The sequence below is a fragment of the Triturus cristatus genome, chromosome 2_2 (genome assembly GCF_964204655.1).
Source record: "Triturus cristatus chromosome 2_2, aTriCri1.1, whole genome shotgun sequence".
Classification (NCBI taxonomy): Eukaryota; Metazoa; Chordata; class Amphibia; order Caudata; family Salamandridae; genus Triturus; species Triturus cristatus.
In genome coordinates, this window is record NC_140582.1 from 720,047,548 (window position 1) to 720,066,213 (window position 18,666).

Sequence of the window (18,666 nt, forward strand, 5' to 3'; positions counted from 1 at the left end):
TTTGACATGGTTTCCTCACAGGATTCTCTTGGACAAATTTGCCACTTTCAGCATCCAGGGAAATATTTTGGGCTGGTTTACATCTTTTTCAAAGGAATGTATGCAGGCAGTTTCCTTTACTGATTTTTGTTCCACCTTTAAAAATGTAACCTGTGAAATTCAAGGAGACCTACGCTTTTTAATTTGTATGTAGCTCCTTTTGCTGATCGCATCGTATAGCTTTTATTTCTACTACAACGCAGATGCTACTCAAAACATCTTACATTTAGAAGGAAGACAAGGTTCCCTCCATGACCAATTCAGATGCTCCCTGGAGCTCAGAACTGACAAGCCTGGTATCCTGGCCTTTTTGCAGTCCTTCCCTCTAGACCACTAACTGGTTGCAATGCCAGTGTCTTTAGGTGTCTGCCCTACTCCAACCTCTAAGACCTAGTATTTTCATTCCAAACTTTCCTTCGAAGCTCACATTAATAAAGTAACTGCTACCTGCTTTTTATGCTGAAAGATTTGAGAAAAAGTATACCTTTGCTGCCTAGTTCTTGTAAGAAAACTCCGGTCCAGTCTCTCATTACCAGCAGGCTAGATTATTCCAACTCCTTGTTCATTGGCCTCATACCCATATTTTCTGTAGGCTGCAACTGTATCAGAATACGGCAGCCAGACCTACTCTAGGGCTTCGTAAATATACCAGGATTTCGTCTCATGTCTCAAAGCTCCGTTGCCTCACTGTATAGAAAGAATGTCTTTTTAAAGCCCTTTGCTTTTTAGGTCTCGCCTGGCGAAAGCAGCGCATCCGCTGCACTCGCCACGCGAGTGCCTTTTGCAATCAATTCTACCAAAGGCATACATGCACGCGTCGGCATGGACAAAGATGGCTGCTCTCGCCATCTGTCCAAAGCAAACAGCATGCGTGTGTCTGTACTGACTGTGGACAGTCCGACGCCATCTTGTGACAATAGCTTTCTATTGCCATGGCAACCAAGCTTTTTATCAGAAGCTTCGTCACGTTAGTTTCCTGTTCCCACCCCCTTGTGACTTTTTTTCGTGACGTTTTTTATCACTTTAATGAGCGCTGCGCCTGCTAGGGACACCGCGCTCACTTTATTTATATATTCGCAGCGTCCACTTTATGGACACAGCGCTCTGTTTGTTAGGTCTCGCCTGGCGTAAGCAGCGCACAGCACTGCTCTCGCCATGCGAGGGCTTTTTGTAATCAATTCAACATGTGCACGCGTACAGAGGGACAAAGATGGCGTCGGGCTGTCCACTCCGTATGCGTGCACATGTTGAATCGATCATTTCTTTTTACTTTGAAACTGAGCGCAGCGCCCCTTCAAGGACACAGCGCTCAGTGTTAAAGTTAAAAAATAAATAAACCGAGCGCGGTGTCCTTAAAGCGGTGCCGCGCTCTGTTTTAGATACTGTATCTTGTGTACTGTCTGCATGTCATGTCACGCTCAGGAAAGGGCACGTGGCGGGGATGAGGTTTGGAGTGACATGAAGTCACGATGGCTGTCCGCGCCTGTTTTTTTTAACTATGGATTAGCTGTTTGGGATATACTTAGCATAAAACTAGCCAGAGTGGCCGGAGAGTCGATGGTATGCTTACGCAAAGAGTTCTAATGACAGTAAGTCCAGTAATTTAACCGATAACCTCAACAGAAGCTAACAAAAGTTGAAAAGCAGGATTCTGGACAATCAGGTAAATTACACTAAATGAGAAAAAAGAACAAAAAAGCTCTTGAAATGGCATTGAAAGTAGGCCACATGAGGAAAACCTAAGCAACACTTTCCAAATCCAGATTGCACCTAATTCTCCTTACCGAAAGAGGCCAAATTGAGCAGAAGCTCATGCCATAAGTCCCTCTCAAGTTCCTCAAGGCGGGCAAGAACTCGTTTGGTCATTGCTTAAACTCTGGACACACTGGTACCCAACAAAAGAGTGCGAGACATAAAAAGCTTGATGGGTTGTTGCCCAGCAAAGGACAACTGATCAGACCCACCTCATAGCACCCTTATGAACTCGCCACTGCATGCAAGCCCAAAACTTTATTTTAGATCCCAGTGACGCCTTGCGGATTCCTTTTTCTTTTCCCATCCTCCTAATAATTCCAACTGACACTTTTACTTTCATGTTTTTGTCTGAAACGTCTTATCTAGGCAAATGACTGGGAAGGTAGCACAGCTAAAAATAAATTCTTAAAATTGACGAGTATGGTGTTTCCACCCACAGACACAAACACCTAACCAAGACCATCGGATTTTTGCAACACCTTCTTCCTGAACCCAGAAATATGCTAAGACAAGCCCAAGGAGTCCACGTCATGTGACTCGTCTTTGAGGATTAATGTATTTTACTCTGCACCGCTACCTTCTGAAAGGAATTAGCCCCCACTCCCACGATGTTTATCGTACCCTTGCAGCCTTTGCTAGGTGACGACAAGCTACACATGCATGCTTCAAATGAGTGCCCTTAGGATTCCGGAGCGTTACTTAAGGTTTCTCTCGCGGAATTGAAGAGAACGTGATACCGCACCTCTGATCAATGTCACAATGCCCGGAGCTGCCTTACATTTATCCTCTTAGGACAAAAGTGCACCGCAATTACACAACATACGTACTCCCCAAACTAGAGCACTGGACAGAAGTAAAGTAGCACCACAAGTTCTTGGTGTTGCGGGTTTAGTCAGTGATTATTTTCTGGAGCCATGACTCCAGCTGGGCAAGTGAAAATGAACAGTTCCTTTCAGGCGATTATTCAGACCCCGACATTCAGTGTTGCACTAACTATCCTGAATGCACTGATACATAAAGGGAAGCGTCTGACGACATGTAGCGCCAGATACTGTAAAGTGAAATATATGGACGCAAGCTCATTCCAAAGTTTAAAAAACAGCTTCGCCTTCCAATTATGTATCGTGTACCATTTCACAGGGCCAGGATTGTCTGCTTGTACAGGTTAACTGCACATGCATCAACTACATTGGTTTAAAAAAAAAAAAAACGCTTAAATTGAACACACCATGTCAGTACAAAAAAAAAAGAAGACCTCCGAGGACTCTTCAGCCGAGTGGGACCTGGCCGGCATGAAGTCCTCGCTCATGCACGAGTCTGAGGTGAACCAGACCAGCTCGTCCGGCTCAGAGGTAAGGGGGCACGGGGCTCAGGTCCTGGAACTGCATAATCTCTCTTCAAGGGAAGGGGTTGGGTTCAGGGGGTACGGAGTCTTGCAATGCCTGCACCTGCTGCAATGGTGTACTGCGCGTGGAGTGCCGGTTGAAAGTGTGTGTGTGTACACAGCATGCTAGTTGCAGACATGCACTGCGTGCAGAGGGGTAGCCACCGCACGACCCTGCTTCAGGCTGTTAGGAATGGGTGCCGTATGTAGGGGGTGTCAGTGCGTTATGCAGGCATGCTTTAGCTGTGGGGACTCGGAGACTGCATTGGTAGCCGCAAGGGATGTGTAAGCACGCCGCCATGCGCGCGCGCCTACACATCTCTTGTCCATACGTGTGAACAACATGCACATCTCTTGTCCATTCGTGTGCAATAGGTCTCACATTTGCAAGAGTTTGAGCTGTTTGCATTATAAATGACAATGCCTTTTATGTACGTGTTGGTTTTTAAAACATAAATAAAAGGCATTGCCATTTACAATGCCAATAGCTTAAACTCTCGCAAATGCGAGACCTGTTGCATTGCAAATGTGCATAAAGCTGTCCATGACTCTGTGCCTAGCAGATATGACATATTCGTTCTCTCGTTACTCACCTTCCAAACCTCTCCCTTCAAACTCTTCTCATCTTGTAAATATTTCAAATTTCTGGAGAATTCATGCAGAGGGCCGTGCCTTCTCTATATTGGCTGCTGCAACATGAAAAAATCTACTACCTGATCTTCCAAGCTGAATCAAATCTTGACCTTTTTTCTCTTCCAGTCTTCAGTTGGATTCCTTTTCGTATCTTGTCAGCACCAGGATACCCTGGGTAATTGTGTGTAGATATAAAATTACATCAAATAAAATTGAACATTTTGCACGCAACCTATATGCCTTCTTTTCTCTCAAAGCATTCCCTTGCATATTTCAAGTGTACCAGTCGTTTGGTGCAAATGACAATGAAAAATGGCAAAGATTCCTTCAAAGCTACCCAGTCTGGGCACAATGTAATGACTCTAGCATACTGGCCAGTACATTTATGGCTGAATTTATGGTGGATGAAATAAAGTTGGTTGGTGTGGTTTAGGTATGTATGAAGGTAATTCCCAGCTGGTGGGCGGGGGGGGGGGGGGGGGGGTTATTAGCTGGAGGTATACTGAGGTTGTCCAGGACCCAAAAGTAAATACATTTGCTAGCCTTCAGCATGAACATTGCACATTAGTGCTTATTCGTAATGTGATTCTGATGATAGCGAAAAGTATATTTTAAGAAAAGGCATGTCTAGCTTTAAGACTGAGAACTTTAATTTGCATTCGGTAATTCTTCTCCTGTGCATTGTAATAAATCCCAGAGAATAACACCTAGAGTGAACTTGAAATCAAGCTGTACTTTTCTAAATTGGAATTAACAATCAATTAAATTATGTCATTTGTTTTACATTTCACAGTTTCACCGCATGCCAAGTCATCTCTATAGTGACTTAAACGGGGTAATGACGATTCAAGCCAAACCACTCCAACAACGCCATGCTGGGCTGATCGACAAGACCCTGTAAGTGCGGGAACTTTCAGACTCACTATTGGTTCGCCTCCATCTGTAGCCAAGTGCTAAACCTGCAAGTTTTCGAACTGGGATCCCCACGTGTTGTGTGGCGTTTGTCGAATCCTTTTCAAATATCTGACCTTGTGTTTTTCACTTGTAAATTCAGAGGGCTCACTTACACACAGATCTGTACCGGGGCAAACCAATGGAACAAAAACATTTTTGTGGTTTTCCACTGCTTGTTTAAGGAACAGACTAAATTATTGGGGAGAGGGTGTGATCTAACGGCTAGGGAGGTCGGTCTCGGCAATGCCGCTCGACGTCCTGTGATTCCGGCCTGGGAAACTCACTTCATCTCCCCGTGCCTTACAAAAATGAATGTGTCCTTGTGTAACGCAACTGGTGCTCAAGTAAAGCGCTCTGATACTTTCGGGTCAAGATTGCTCTAAATAAAACCCCGGGAAAAAAAGTTATTTTGCTTTACTTTTTATAAGACAGTGTGGCTTAGTTGGGAGAAAAAATACTTTACCCTAGTAAATATTATGTAAGCAAAGTACAATAGCATTTTGCACCTTTTTTGCTGCATTTTTTTAAAATGACGTGACGTCCATAAAAGGTGTACATGTTTATTCTACTTCAAAACTATATTTAGTAAGGCTTGGGTGATTGCATGGGACGCACACCAGTACTTCTCTCGCCCATTATTGAAACATTCTGTAATTCATAGACCTTAGCTTTAACCTATAAAGCAGCCGTCCAGCAGAAAGCATGGAGAAAAAAATATCTTAAAATGATATCAAAAAGACCTGGTGTAATAAAAAGCAATATCAATGCGTATCCTTCAGGATCTCCCAGTACCAGTAGCGGCTCTTGGAGGGAGTGCTGCGGGGCGGTGGGGCAGGGTGGGGGGTAGTAAACTCTGGCATACGGCCGAATGGAGGTAAGTAAAGAAATAAATATATAAAACTAATTACATTGCGCACGCTGCAACGCCAAATGGTGATGCAGCGCGTGCAATCTAATTCTTTTATTAATTAATTAATTTATTTACTTACCTTCGTTCGGCCGGTTGCCGGATTTTACCACCCCCCACCCTGCCCATCCCCCGTCTCACCGCCTGCAGCACTCCCTCCAGGAGCCGCTACTGCCCAGTACTGCTCCAGTTCAGGAAAAAGCTGAAGGCTCAGCTCTTTAAAGGCTATTCCTTCACGATGCGGTAACAGTCCCTTCTGCTCCCAGACACCTTTCCTATCCGTTGTTGACTTTCACATTGTAAAGCATTCAGCTGCCTTTTTGATAGGTTCGCGCTATTAAAACTTTTATATCTCTTCCAGGGTTAATCACTACTGGACCGCTCAGTAATTATGGAGTAGGAAAAAACACGGATTATGTGGCAGATTTACAAGAAAGTGACGCATCTGTAAAGATGCGTCACTTTCCCTGCGCCACCCTGAGAAACCATTGCAACATTATTGATGCGCCATATTTACAATACGGCGCACCATGGCGCAAGGGTTGACAGATGTGTCAGAGAATTTAACGCAGTGGCATCCTAGAAGTGATGCAGTGAAATCTTGTAGATTTCACTGCATGGAATAGCATGTGGAAATCAGTATTCCACCGAAGGACTTATGCTCACAGAAGGTGTGATCTCTGGGTGGAATGCCACAGAGCAAGGGGGATCCCACAAAACTCATAATTCAAACGGGCCTGGTAGTTCTTATTTCCGGGCTCTTCAGAGTTAACTGGCCACATGTAACGAGGTCCTTGGACCTTCTTTGTCTGCTTTTAAATTATGCGGGGTGATTAACAGAGTTATTTGCATGAACTTTAATTACTTGCTCCTAAAAAGTCAACAGGGTATGACTGCGTGCATTACATGTAAAGTTGAGTAGTTGGCTAATGTATGCGGGATTGGTGGACATTTGAGTGTGTAGCCAGCAACTGTATTATGCACTTGCAGCTTTTGAATGAGTAAAAAAACAAAATCGGGGTACCTAGGGGAGTGTTAGGTAAGGGACCATGTAAGTACAATCTGAATCACGTTACTGCCTGCAAAGCAGTACTTTTCTTGCCATTCATAAATATTGTGGCATATACCTCCCCTCGTGTATCTATAAAGTTAACTTACAGCAGATGTGATCCAGAAAAGCTGCGCACAATGTTTTGGGAAATTGCACCAATCTGTGTACTTTTCAAAGGATGGGTGTAGGAAGGAGTGCCCTGTACAATAACAATATTTTCAATTGAGCTGAACACAATATTGTTACAGAATGCACCAATGTACGTTCCTAACGAGTGGGAAACCACACACGAGCTAAATTACTGTACAAATTCTGCAGCTTCAATTTAAAGCCCCTTGTGTACTGAGCAGGCTGGTAATAACGGCTAGTTAAACTGCTAGGAGAACTACCATTGCCTCACTGGCTTGATATCACCCCAAGTGCTTTTATCAGCGATACAGAATCTGACTCAAGCGGAGGTGGATAACTTGAGGTTCCAGTCTTTGTCATACAGTTTTCAAGGTAGATTCCTCCAGGTAGTGCCTTTAGGAATTTATGGGTGGAAAAACCTTGGGTGTGAGCATAATTTGTGTCCAACTCAGATTTCAAAATTGTGCACAAACATGAGTTGTACCCTATTTTATATTTAGCACAGGACTCAGGATTAGCCCAATAATGTTCTCCATTTGTGAAATAAATGAATCCCAAATGAAATGGCTCACAGAGTTATTTTCAGTCCACAAGATATACAAATACTAGCATTTCCTGCTCCAGAACAACCAATTCAGGAATTCTGGGATTTCACCCTTATGAATGGATTACTGTTTTTCCAGGAATAGATGTTATAGATATACAGTCAAAACAAAGATGAATGCCAGATAGATTTGATGTTTTAGCATACAGTCTAATTAGTATTTTATTATCTTGTCCAATTATTAACTGAGATAGATTGATGATACAGTTTTAGGGATGGCTAACCATCAATCTGAACTGTCCAGAGATATTCACCTTAATTTTGGAAATTTGTGAGTAATTTATTGATTTAATGATATCTGCTAAATTTCTTTCTGCATTTAAATATTTTCTAATGTTTGCTCTTCTAATATTTTATCCATCTTAATCTCCACTGTCCCTCTTCTTTGCTTGTGTATGAAAGTGCCCTTTTTAGGTCTCGCCTGGCGAACGCAGCGCGAAAGTGCTGTCGCCAGCGAGATCTATTGTTGCTGACTTGCCTCGGAAGTGGGACAGGAGATGGGCACGCGCAGGGCGATTGGAGCCTGTGAACGCGCACGTACAGCCACGCGGTGTGCACATCTCCTGTCCCCCTTCCGTCCTCATCAGCCTCATGCACTTTCACTTTCCATTTCCTCGTTGGCTCCACGGAGACAGCTTAAGCTTTGTATCTGTATTTAACAAGCATTAAGCACTCTGTCTTTAGAGGCGAAGATACAACCATTCGGGTAAGGAGGCAGGGGGGCTAGAGTTATGAACCGTTACACACCACACTCAAGCTTCTTCAACTGAGACTCTGGGGATGTGGCAGCCTTCGTGGCCTGCTGCCCCATCCCTGCACGGGCGGCGGTTAACTTGTGGGGTGAACATGTCAGTGTACCAAATCTCCCCACTTGACGAAACAATAATTCCTTCCAGCTCACTCCCCTACTTCCCTAGGTTTACATATTCATACAGCGCCACATACACATCTTTCGGAGACCCATTTGGAGTCTTTCTTCCCACGACACCCTGATCAGACGCGGATGTCAGGGGCTTTCACTGTCATTACTTTACCCACCCCTAACCTGTGTTACCTATAAACAATTCCGTACGAACCCCCCCACTTGTGCTCCAACGGAGGGGAGATCAGATCCTTTCCCGTCAGTCTTTTCGCTGAGGGGAGGAGTGACCTTCGCTTCTTTCTATCCGAGTAGTCCTGCTATCCCCCCACCCAAGACCTTCGGAGAGGAAACCTTAAGCCCTTGATTTTCCCAGGGGTCTGTACTCACTTCGGCCGGGCTCCACTGCCGCTCGGAACAGCTGACCGTGCTGAAATGCAGGGCCGCGACCTGCTCAGGGTATATGGGTTGAGGAGGAGGAGGCCAATCCCGGAGAGATACGTCCGCCCGTCCCCAAGAACACGCTGCTTATGCCCGCCCCGAGTGCTAAGTCATTCCCGCCAAGAACCCGCCCACCATCTTCCCAACTCCGTAATGGGGGCGGCCCCAAAACATGGAAACTCCTCCCACGGCTCAACCCACATGCCTGTTTATGTCCTTGCATCCAGACAAGTGGCATCATACCTACAAGTCACTACTATTGCCTTTGTCAATGGTTGTTAGTTGCATAAGATAAATAAGCAGCAAGTAATACTTGTTGCAACTGCCTCTTGCGCCTCTTCCCTGTCTCACTGATGGCCGGGCTGACATCTTACTTCAGGGGGAGAACTGCACGCCGCCCTGTGAGAGCTCTTTTATGTTTGTTTTAAGAATGTGTGAGGGGAGAAGCAAGACACATTTCAACTCTTTTTGTGTGACCAGTTAAACCTATACTTTAGTTTTGTGTGGCATCATGGAGCTTGAAATAGCATAAATGGGTGATAAGATTCTAATAAGTTCCGTAAGGCGCCCCAAACCATGTTGTTAGAAATGGGATTTCTGGTTGGCTAGGGCTTGCGCCAAAGCCAGAGAGAAACCACCACTCTAGTCAGGGCAAGGAAGTTACACGCCAAAGATAACCCCTGCTCACCCCCTTGGTAGCTTGGCACGAGCAGACAGGCTTATCCCTGAGGCGATGTGTAAAGCGTTTGCGCGCGCACCCAGCAACAACACCCAAGGCCCACCACAAAGGAAACTCCACACAAGGTATTCTATAAAAATAGCCTTTGTATTATACACAACACATTAGACAAAAACACACACTCTACAATGTGCCAACAGGCACGGGCAGAATTTACAAGGGATTATATGTACAGGGGACAGGGCCACGTGGACCGTTGTCCGGAATTAGCACTCTTAGAACATAGGAATAATACTGTAGTACAAAATAACATATGTAGCACACAACCAGTAACTACTGGTATCAGGTAAGTACCACCTACGCAACCCTAACCACCTTAGGAAAATATTGCGCAGGGAATCAGGACCTCACTAGCACCACCTGTACTAGGGAGAAAACAACCACCTAAGTATCACAATACCTGTAGGGGTCTAAGCACATAAACACATGATGCATAACATTCAGAGGTGTAAAGCAAAGCACATGACGCATAACCACATTCAGAGGTGCAGGAAAGGTACAATAGCGCAAAAACTCACATTAGCCACTATCTGTGGCAGTCCCTGGGCCAACTGGCCTAGTAGGGGCAAGGACGCTCTGTCCCAGTAAAGCTGCGCCAGCCAAAATGTAAATTATCCATTATTGCTGGGCAACTGGAGAAATGCTGGGGCCAACGTTGGAGCCTCCCAGGGCTCTGAACAACTGAAATGCCCCCCCTAGAGCCTCGCAGGCTCTAAATAATAATGTGCACCCTTGTTGGAGCCTCACGGGCTCTAGAAAAAGGTGGGGGGCGACGTTGGAGCGGCCCGCTGCCTTCCGGGGCCGCTCTGCTGATAAAATAAAAATGCCCCCTAGTAGTTGGAGCCTCGTGGGCTCGAAATCCAATGTGCCCTACTCGGGGGAGTCCCTTTGGACTCGAAGATGATGCCTTTTCTGGCACGGCGGCCGCTGCCCACTGTCAGGCGGGGCAGCGGGGAGGGGGAATGAGGACGACGCTCGCCGTGCTGGACTTCGATACGGGGGGGGGCGGGCACCGAGAAGCATGCCCCGACACACCCCCAACCACCCAGTGGCCGAGCCCCACTCACCGGCAGCACCACGTTGGAGTCCCCCTCTGGGACTCAGGACATCCTGACACCACTCACCGGGGTGAAGGCTCCCTCCAGGCGACGCGGGGCTCTCCTTCACCGACGGAGGCGGGGTAGGCTCCCGCCCTCCGTCCGGATTCCGGCTGACGCTCGTCTTGCTGATCACAGGAGCGCGGGGTAGGCTCCCGTCCGCTTCCTGTTTTGAATGAGGCCCCACCCACGTCCCAACCAGGACAGCCTGACTTCCTGTCCCAGCCCGGGCCGCGGCGGTGATCCCAACTTCGGCACAAAGAGGGGTAGGCTCCCTCGTAATAAGTAATATACGGTGGGGTGGGCACCCGCCGTAAGAAAATAATTAAATAAGCGGGGTAGGCACCCGCAAGCGCACCACAATGCCGGGTGGGCACCGGCCTCCAGAATAAAGCGCTCCTAGCGCTACGGCCAACGTAAAAGCGCTCTAGAAGCGCTGGGGGCACCAAATAAAGCGCTCCTAGCGCTAAGGCAAATAAGAAGCGCTTCCAGGCGCTTTGTGGACACAAATAAAGCGCTTCCAGCGCTGTAGGATGAAAAGCACCACAAAGTCCAGCAAGCAGCAGGGCAGGGGTGGGGGGCAAGGCTGGACCCAGAGCCTGCGCACTGGGCCTCCAGGCAGGGAGGTAGTCCAAGTGGCGGTCCTCTGGTCCAGCAGCAGCAGCAGCCCCCCTCAGGTAAGATCCTGGCAGAGAACAGTTTCTGTGGGGACACAGCCCCATTTTTATACAGTCAAACCCTTTGTTCTGGGTTCAGGGTGAGGGGGAAAACCAGTCGCAGCTGGTTGGGGAGCACCCTTGATGTGCTCAGCCCCTCACTCTATTCACTGGCAGGGCTAGGGTCGTCAGTCGCACCACAGGGGGCGGGGCCAGCATTGTGTGTGGAAAACCCTGTCCTATTCAGGACCCAGGTGTACTCCTCCCACCCATCTAGCTGCTGATCTCCCCATTCACCACTGGGTGACTCATCCTGACTCTGGGGAATCCCTAGCCCGTCACATGACATGACCAGCCAATCACGCGACAGACACACTGCACACAGAAGTGCCCACTTCTAGAAGTGGCACTTCCACACTAGGTACATGCACGCTGCACACATCATCGCGCAGCATTCACTCCCACGAGTCCGCACATACCAAACTCGGGCCTGCACACCCCACGCATCAGGAACTACTAGGGACACATACATTCCCCATGCATTCCTATGGGAGGGCAGGCCTATCTCACCACATGCACTCAGAGCAGGCACGCACTTTACCCTGGGACACAGGGAAAGTGCGCAGAGACCAAACAATTACCACACCAAGTCACCAGTAAAACGCAAAAAAGTTCAGGGGTGAACCTGCCAGAAGGGCCAAGTCCAACACAACCCCCTTCCAGCCAAAACGCAGGGCAGACCAATCACCATCGTGATGGACTTCCCTGCTTGGGGCGATAGAACACGGACGCGGGCCCGCAACTGCAGGGACACCCTCCGGTTCTACGCCATGGTGAACCCATGGAATTCTTTCTAACACCACTGTCTGGACCAACTGGGCTACCCCACTGGTACTCCCAAGCTGTCCGCGGCCAAGACCAGGCCCTAGGCCACCCAGGTGCCACCGGTCTTTGCCTAATCACAGAGTGGGCGGTAGTAACCCCTGGCACATAGTGGCCATTCTCCACTCTTCCTCTCTGCAAGACAGGACTAGACTGCCACTGGTTCTCCAGCCTAGGGTCTACACCCTCAGGCGGACCAGGAGTCTCAGGGAAGGCTCTCCTCCCCCTACCTCTTCTCCTAGGGTTCCTCCTCCTCTGGCGAGGGGTACACCTAGAACGCCATTCCAACCCAGGGTTTAACCCCTCAGGTTGTACCGGGGCCAGAGGTGGGCTCTCCCACCCTCTGCACCCCCTTCCAGAGCCCTGCTCCCTACCAACTGGGGCGGTACCTCTGGAAGAAGAACTGGTCGGGACGCTGGTTACAGACGTCCCACCCTTCAGGTCAGGCTGATCCTGAACCTGGCCTCCCAACCTCCGGCCTAGAACCTTTGGTGGAATAATTGCCTGGCACTCCAGGACTTCTGGGGATTTCCACTCCATCCCCCTGAGGCTATCAAATGACACATATGTCGAGCGACTGTCTGTCTGGCGCTGATCTCCCGTCCCCTGTCCACCTGACAGTGCGCGGAGATCCCCCAGAACAGAAGTGGTGCCACGCTGGTCACTACACGGGATCCTAGCCCAACTGGGTAGTCCCTGACCCACAGGCTCTTCCACTGGGAAACTCATCCCCCAATCACTCCTCACACTGGACTCCTGTACCCTCCCTACCGGAGCGGTACTGCCAGACTCTAGAACCACAGGAGCCCTGGTTACAGGTGCTCCAGGTCCTCTACTCACCAGGAGATCTTCCTCAAATGGGCTAACAGGACAGCCTAGGTCCCCAACTTGGTGTTCCCTCAAGAAACCATCCAAGTCCTGAGGCAGGGTTTCGTGCGTCTGGGGACCCTCGGTCACCCTCTCACTCCTGCTCCACTGAGCCAGGCAGTGAGCCCCTACACCCTCCTCGCTATCCTGGGACCTAGCTGGGCTACACTGAGCCTCTTCCACCACGCTGGGCTGGAAGATACCTGACCCACTACTTTTGGAGTTACTCCCTAGTGACTCTAGAGAACCTCTAGCCCTTTCCCAGCGCTCTCCTTCCTCCGCAAGCTCAAGGGGCTCAGACAATCCACACCCCAACAGGTGTTGGCGCAACCCTGGCACACAACAACTGAGCAGGTGTTCTTTGAGAACCAAATTACACAGTATATCAAAATCACTTGCTGTGGAAATCCAATCAAACATTGCATCCTCACATCCATCCACAAACTCCTCCCAAGTCTGGTGAGACAGTTTCCTACTGCCCCTGAATTTTAACCTTAACTCCTCCTCCTGGAGAACAGGTACCCGACTGGGGGAACTGGGACTGGGGTTTCCTACACTGGAATCTATCTGGCTGCTACCACTGGACTCAACCCTCCCTGGGGAGTCCAGAAAATTAAAACTGCGCGCAGGGGATAGTCTACCCTCCAGAGCTACTTTGCCTCTGGTGGAGGCCCTCTCAGCCTCCTCTACCCTCTCCCGCGCCAAGACCCACTCAGTCTCTCGCTGTTGCTTCCTGGCCTCCAGCTGCGCCATAGCCTGAGCATGCTCTAACCTGAGCTTCTCTAACGCCAGCTGGTGCTCCCTTTCTTTCCTCCTATCTTCCCACTCCTCTGGGGACAGGGAAAGGGATGAGGCGCTGCTTCCTACGCTGGACCCAGCAAGGGACGCCCTACCTATGGGGTCCTCACTCTCTACTGGCGTCCAGGTATTGTCATCCTCTTCCTCCTCTTCTGAATCTTCAGGGCTCCCCACAGACCCACCACCCTCCAGGTGTGAGGCCCGGGCCCTTTCCATACTGTGCTCAAGATCCCATGGACCCTTTTGCCCTAGAACCAGGTGGTCCTGAAGTTCGTACAGGGTGTCGGACTCTCCCTCTGTACAGTACCTTTCTAACTCCTGCCTCTGGCGCCAAGCTAGCTCATAGGGATCACAAGCAGGCTCCATTCTGGCGGACGTTATGGTAAAAATTATACAGGGAACCTAGGGGTCTGAGTTTCACACAGGAGCACACAATTCACAAAAAGATTCAGCAAGCTCTCTAACCCAGAGAACTCACACTCACTTGCCTAGTGCCACACACCATTCATCCACACACACAACCCTCCCCTCGGACTGGTAAGGCAGTTTCTACCACCCCTGATTCCTCAACCTGACCACCACGTGACACAGGTACCAACTCTGGGCGCAGGGCGGGGGACAAATGTACTGGACACTATTACGCTGCCACCACTGGATCCCACACTCTGGTGAATCCAGAAAACACAATGCACTAAGGGGGGTGATCTACCCTCCCGAGCTAGGGATACCTAACTCACAGTGCACAAGAAACACATTTCCAAAGAAATGACAATTAAAAACAATAATCCCTATACCATGTGATTTATCTAAATGCAGAGTTTTGTAGTGCGGCCAGTTGCCGCTGCGGTACAGCGCAAACGCAAGTCCAAATCCCACCGCTGATCACCAATGTTAGAAATGGGATTTCTGGTTGGCTAGGGCTTGCGCCAAAGCCAGACAGAAACCACCACTCTAGTCAGGGCAAGGAAGTTACAAGCCAAAAATAACCCCTGCTCACCCCCTTGGTAGCTTGGCACGAGCAGACAGGCTTATCCCTGAGGCGATGTGTAAAGCGTTTGCGCGCGCACCCAGCAACAACACCCAAGGCCCACCACAAAGGAAACTCCACACAAGGTATTCTATAAAAATAGCCTTTGTATTATACACAACACATTAGACAAAAACACACACTCTACAATGTGCCAACAGGCACGGGCAGAATTTACAAGGGATTATATGTACAGGGGACAGGGCCACGTGGACCGCTGTCCGGAATTAGCACTCTTAGAACATAGGAATAATACTGTAGTACAAAATAACATATGTAGCACACAACCAGTAACTACTGGTATCAGGTAAGTACCACCTACGCAACCCTAACCACCTTAGGAAAATATTGCGCAGGGAATCAGGACCTCACTAGCACCACCTGTACTAGGGAGAAAACAACCACCTAAGTATCACAATACCTGTAGGGGTCTAAGCACATAAACACATGATGCATAACATTCAGAGGTGTAAAGCAAAGCACATGACGCATAACCACATTCAGAGGTGCAGGAAAGGTACAATAGCGCAAAAACTCACATTAGCCACTATCTGTGGCAGTCCCTGGGCCAACTGGCCTAGTAGGGGCAAGGACGCTCTGTCCCAGTAAAGCTGCGCCAGCCAAAATGTAAATTATCCCCAACCTAAACGTGGCAGTTGCCCACTAAGTGCTGGGCAACTGGAGAAATGCTGGGGCCAACGTTGGAGCCTCCCAGGGCTCTGAACAACTGAAATGCCCCCCCTAGAGCCTCGCAGGCTCTAAATAATAATGTGCCCCCTTGTTGGAGCCTCACGGGCTCTAGAAAAAGGTGGGGGGCGACGTTGGAGCGGCCCGCTGCCTTCCGGGGCCGCTCTGCTGATAAAATAAAAATGCCCCCTAGTAGTTGGAGCCTCGTGGGCTCGAAATCCAATGTGCCCTACTCGGGGGAGTCCCTTTGGACTCGAAGATGATGCCTTTTCTGGCACGGCGGCCGCTGCCCACTGTCAGGCGGGGCAGCGGGGAGGGGGAATGAGGACGACGCTCGCCGGCCTGGACTTCGATACGGGGGGGGCGGGCACCGAGAAGCATGCCCCGACACACCCCCAACCACCCAGTGGCCGAGCCCCACTCACCGGCAGCACCACGTTGGAGTCCCCCTCTGGGACTCAGGACATCCTGACACCACTCACCGGGGTGAAGGCTCCCTCAGGGCGACGCGGGGCTCTCCTTCACCGACGGAGGCGGGGTAGGCTCCCGCCCTCCGTCCGGATTCCGGCTGACGCTCGTCTTGCTGATCACAGGAGCGCGGGGTAGGCTCCCGTCCGCTTCCTGTTTTGAATGAGGCCCCGCCCACGTCCCAACCAGGACAGCCTGACTTCCTGTCCCAGCCCGGGCCGCGGCGGTGATCCCAACTTCGGCACAAAGAGGGGTAGGCTCCCTCGTAATAAGTAATATACGGTGGGGTGGGCACCCGCCGTAAGAAAATAATTAAATAAGCGGGGTAGGCACCCGCAAGCGCACCACAATGCCGGGTGGGCACCGGCCTCCAGAATAAAGCGCTCCTAGCGCTACGGCCAACGTAAAAGCGCTCTAGAAGCGCTGGGGGCACCAAATAAAGCGCTCCTAGCGCTAAGGCAAATAAGAAGCGCTTCCAGGCGCTTTGGGGACACAAATAAAGCGCTTCCAGCGCTGTAGGATGAAAAGCACCACAAAGTCCAGCAAAGTTCTTCCCTGCATGCAGCAGGGCAGGGGTGGGGGGCAAGGCTGGACCCAGAGCCAGCGCACTGGGCCTCCAGGCAGGGAGGTAGTCCAAGTGGCGGTCCTCTGGCCCAGCAGCAGCAGCAGCCCCCCTCAGGTAAGATCCTGGCAGAGAACAGTTTCTGTGGGGACACAGCCCCATTTTTATACAGTCAAACCCTTTGTTCTGGGTTCAGGGTGAGGGGAAAAACCAGTCGCAGCTGGTTGGGGAGCACCCTTGATGTGCTCAGCCCCTCACTCTATTCACTGGCAGGGCCAGGGTCGTCAGTCGCACCACAGGGGGCGGGGCCAGCATTGTGTGTGGAAAACCCTGTCCTATTCAGGACCCAGGTGTACTCCTCCCACCCATCTAGCTGCTGATCTCCCCATTCACCACTGGGTGACTCATCCTGACTCTGGGGAATCCCTAGCACGTCACATGACATGACCAGCCAATCACGCGACAGACACACTGCACACAGAAGTGCCCACTTCTAGAAGTGGCACTTCCACACTAGGTACATGCACGCCGCACACATCATCGCGCAGCATTCACTCCCACGAGTCCGCACATACCAAACTCGGGCCTGCACACCCCACGCATCAGGAACTACTAGGGACACATACATTCCCCATGCATTCCTATGGGAGGGCAGGCCTATCTCACCACATGCACTCAGAGCACGCACGCACTTTACCCTGGGACACAGGGAAAGTGCGCAGAGACCAAACAATTACCACACCAAGTTACCAGTAAAACGCAAAAAAGTTCAGGGGTGAACCTGCCAGAAGGGCCAAGTCCAACACATGTCTTACTTGGGTCCCCGCGGTCCTTAAGGTGATACTGCGTCGCTTCTGCCCCCCTCCACGCCGCAGTTGCTAGACACAGCAAGAGGTCTGACCTGTCCATGGAGCACAGACTCAACGAAGCAGGAGGAATGAAGGCCACAGCCCAAAGCCCGTATCTTTAGGACAGAACCAGTAACTGGACAATAATGTGACAATAATCTAGTGATTTGGGGGGGCTATTTCTAAATAAACACGTGTAATTACAATTACATGTACATAGTGCTTACTATGCCTGACGAGACGTTGAAGCGCTGTACAGTGATTAGCACACTACTCGGAACCTAAGTAAGACTCCTCCTGCTTTAAAAAGGCCCTCGTGTGCACACACAACCACAGGAGCACACAGTGTATTGCCCATGCGCCGTGCTGCATCTATGGATCACATTCTTGGCCCTGGTTCTGAGTGTGAAGCAGAGCCCCAGTCCGTGGACCCGCATCAGAAGTCCGGTCTGGGAGATTATTAACTTGGTGCTCTGAGCAACCCCTGCGGAGATCTGTCTGGTAACCAACAGCGCCGTAAACTCAATGATCTGTGGGATTTTCATTAAATCATTAGTACCAAGAGAACATGACCGTGTGCATTCCCAGGCAGTAAACCCACCAAGCGCTGCGAAACCAGACGCAATGCTAATGCCAGCTTCCGGTGCTACGGCACAATGGAAGAAGATGTGTCTGCCCCTACCCTGTCTGGCTTCCGCCCCCCCCCCCCAATTAAAGAGGGGCCCTGAGACTCCAGAAAGCCACAGATATTCCTAGTGCTGTTTATCTAATCAGGCAGTGTTTAGGCGCTAAGAAAGAGGTGGGCACCAGTAAAGCGATAGGTGGAACCAGGCAATGACATTTCAGGCAAAAAACACTAATAATACATCTGTCTTAAAATGACCCCTATAATGTTTGAGCACCCTTTGCGAGTAGGACGTGGACAGGGTCTTCATACGTTTTACAACAGGACGCTTTGTTTGGGTCAAAGTGCGCTGACCAGGGCTATAACTTAGAAAATGAACCATTTTATGAAGTGGCGCTTCGATGCACCTGACGAGGCGCTGAAGCACTTTCACTTAAGAGGTAACATCCCTCGGGTGTTTTAAGACAAGGTAAAACATACATTTCGACTGATAACTCAAAGTTTAGAGGGAGTACGTTTTAAGCCCACTGAGAGCGACAGAGTTTATTAATACGCTTTTATATAGCGCGAACTTTACCCGAAGGTGTCAGAGCGCTTTACAATAGAACACGTTGCATTACATAAGGACTTCAGAGGACATGAATAACATAAAAG

At 49.7% G+C, this 18,666-nt stretch overlaps 2 protein-coding genes across 4 annotated transcripts in view; one reads left to right on the top strand and one right to left on the bottom strand.

The window, feature by feature from the left end:
• FAM149A (family with sequence similarity 149 member A) overlaps positions 1–18,666 on the top strand; it is a 539,436-nt gene that overhangs the window by 476,821 nt on the left and 43,949 nt on the right. For both annotated transcript variants that reach the window (XM_085641973.1, XM_085641974.1), the window contains exon 9: positions 4,605–4,708. In XM_085641973.1, the coding sequence (XP_085498099.1) occupies positions 4,605–4,708 (104 nt within the window). The remainder of the gene's footprint in view (positions 1–4,604; positions 4,709–18,666) is intronic.
• Positions 1–18,666, bottom strand: part of LOC146862707 (uncharacterized) — a 228,024-nt gene that overhangs the window by 179,125 nt on the left and 30,233 nt on the right. For both annotated transcript variants that reach the window (XM_085641976.1, XM_085641975.1), the window contains exon 2: positions 3,892–3,982. The gene's annotated coding sequence lies outside the window, so the exon portion shown is untranslated. The remainder of the gene's footprint in view (positions 1–3,891; positions 3,983–18,666) is intronic.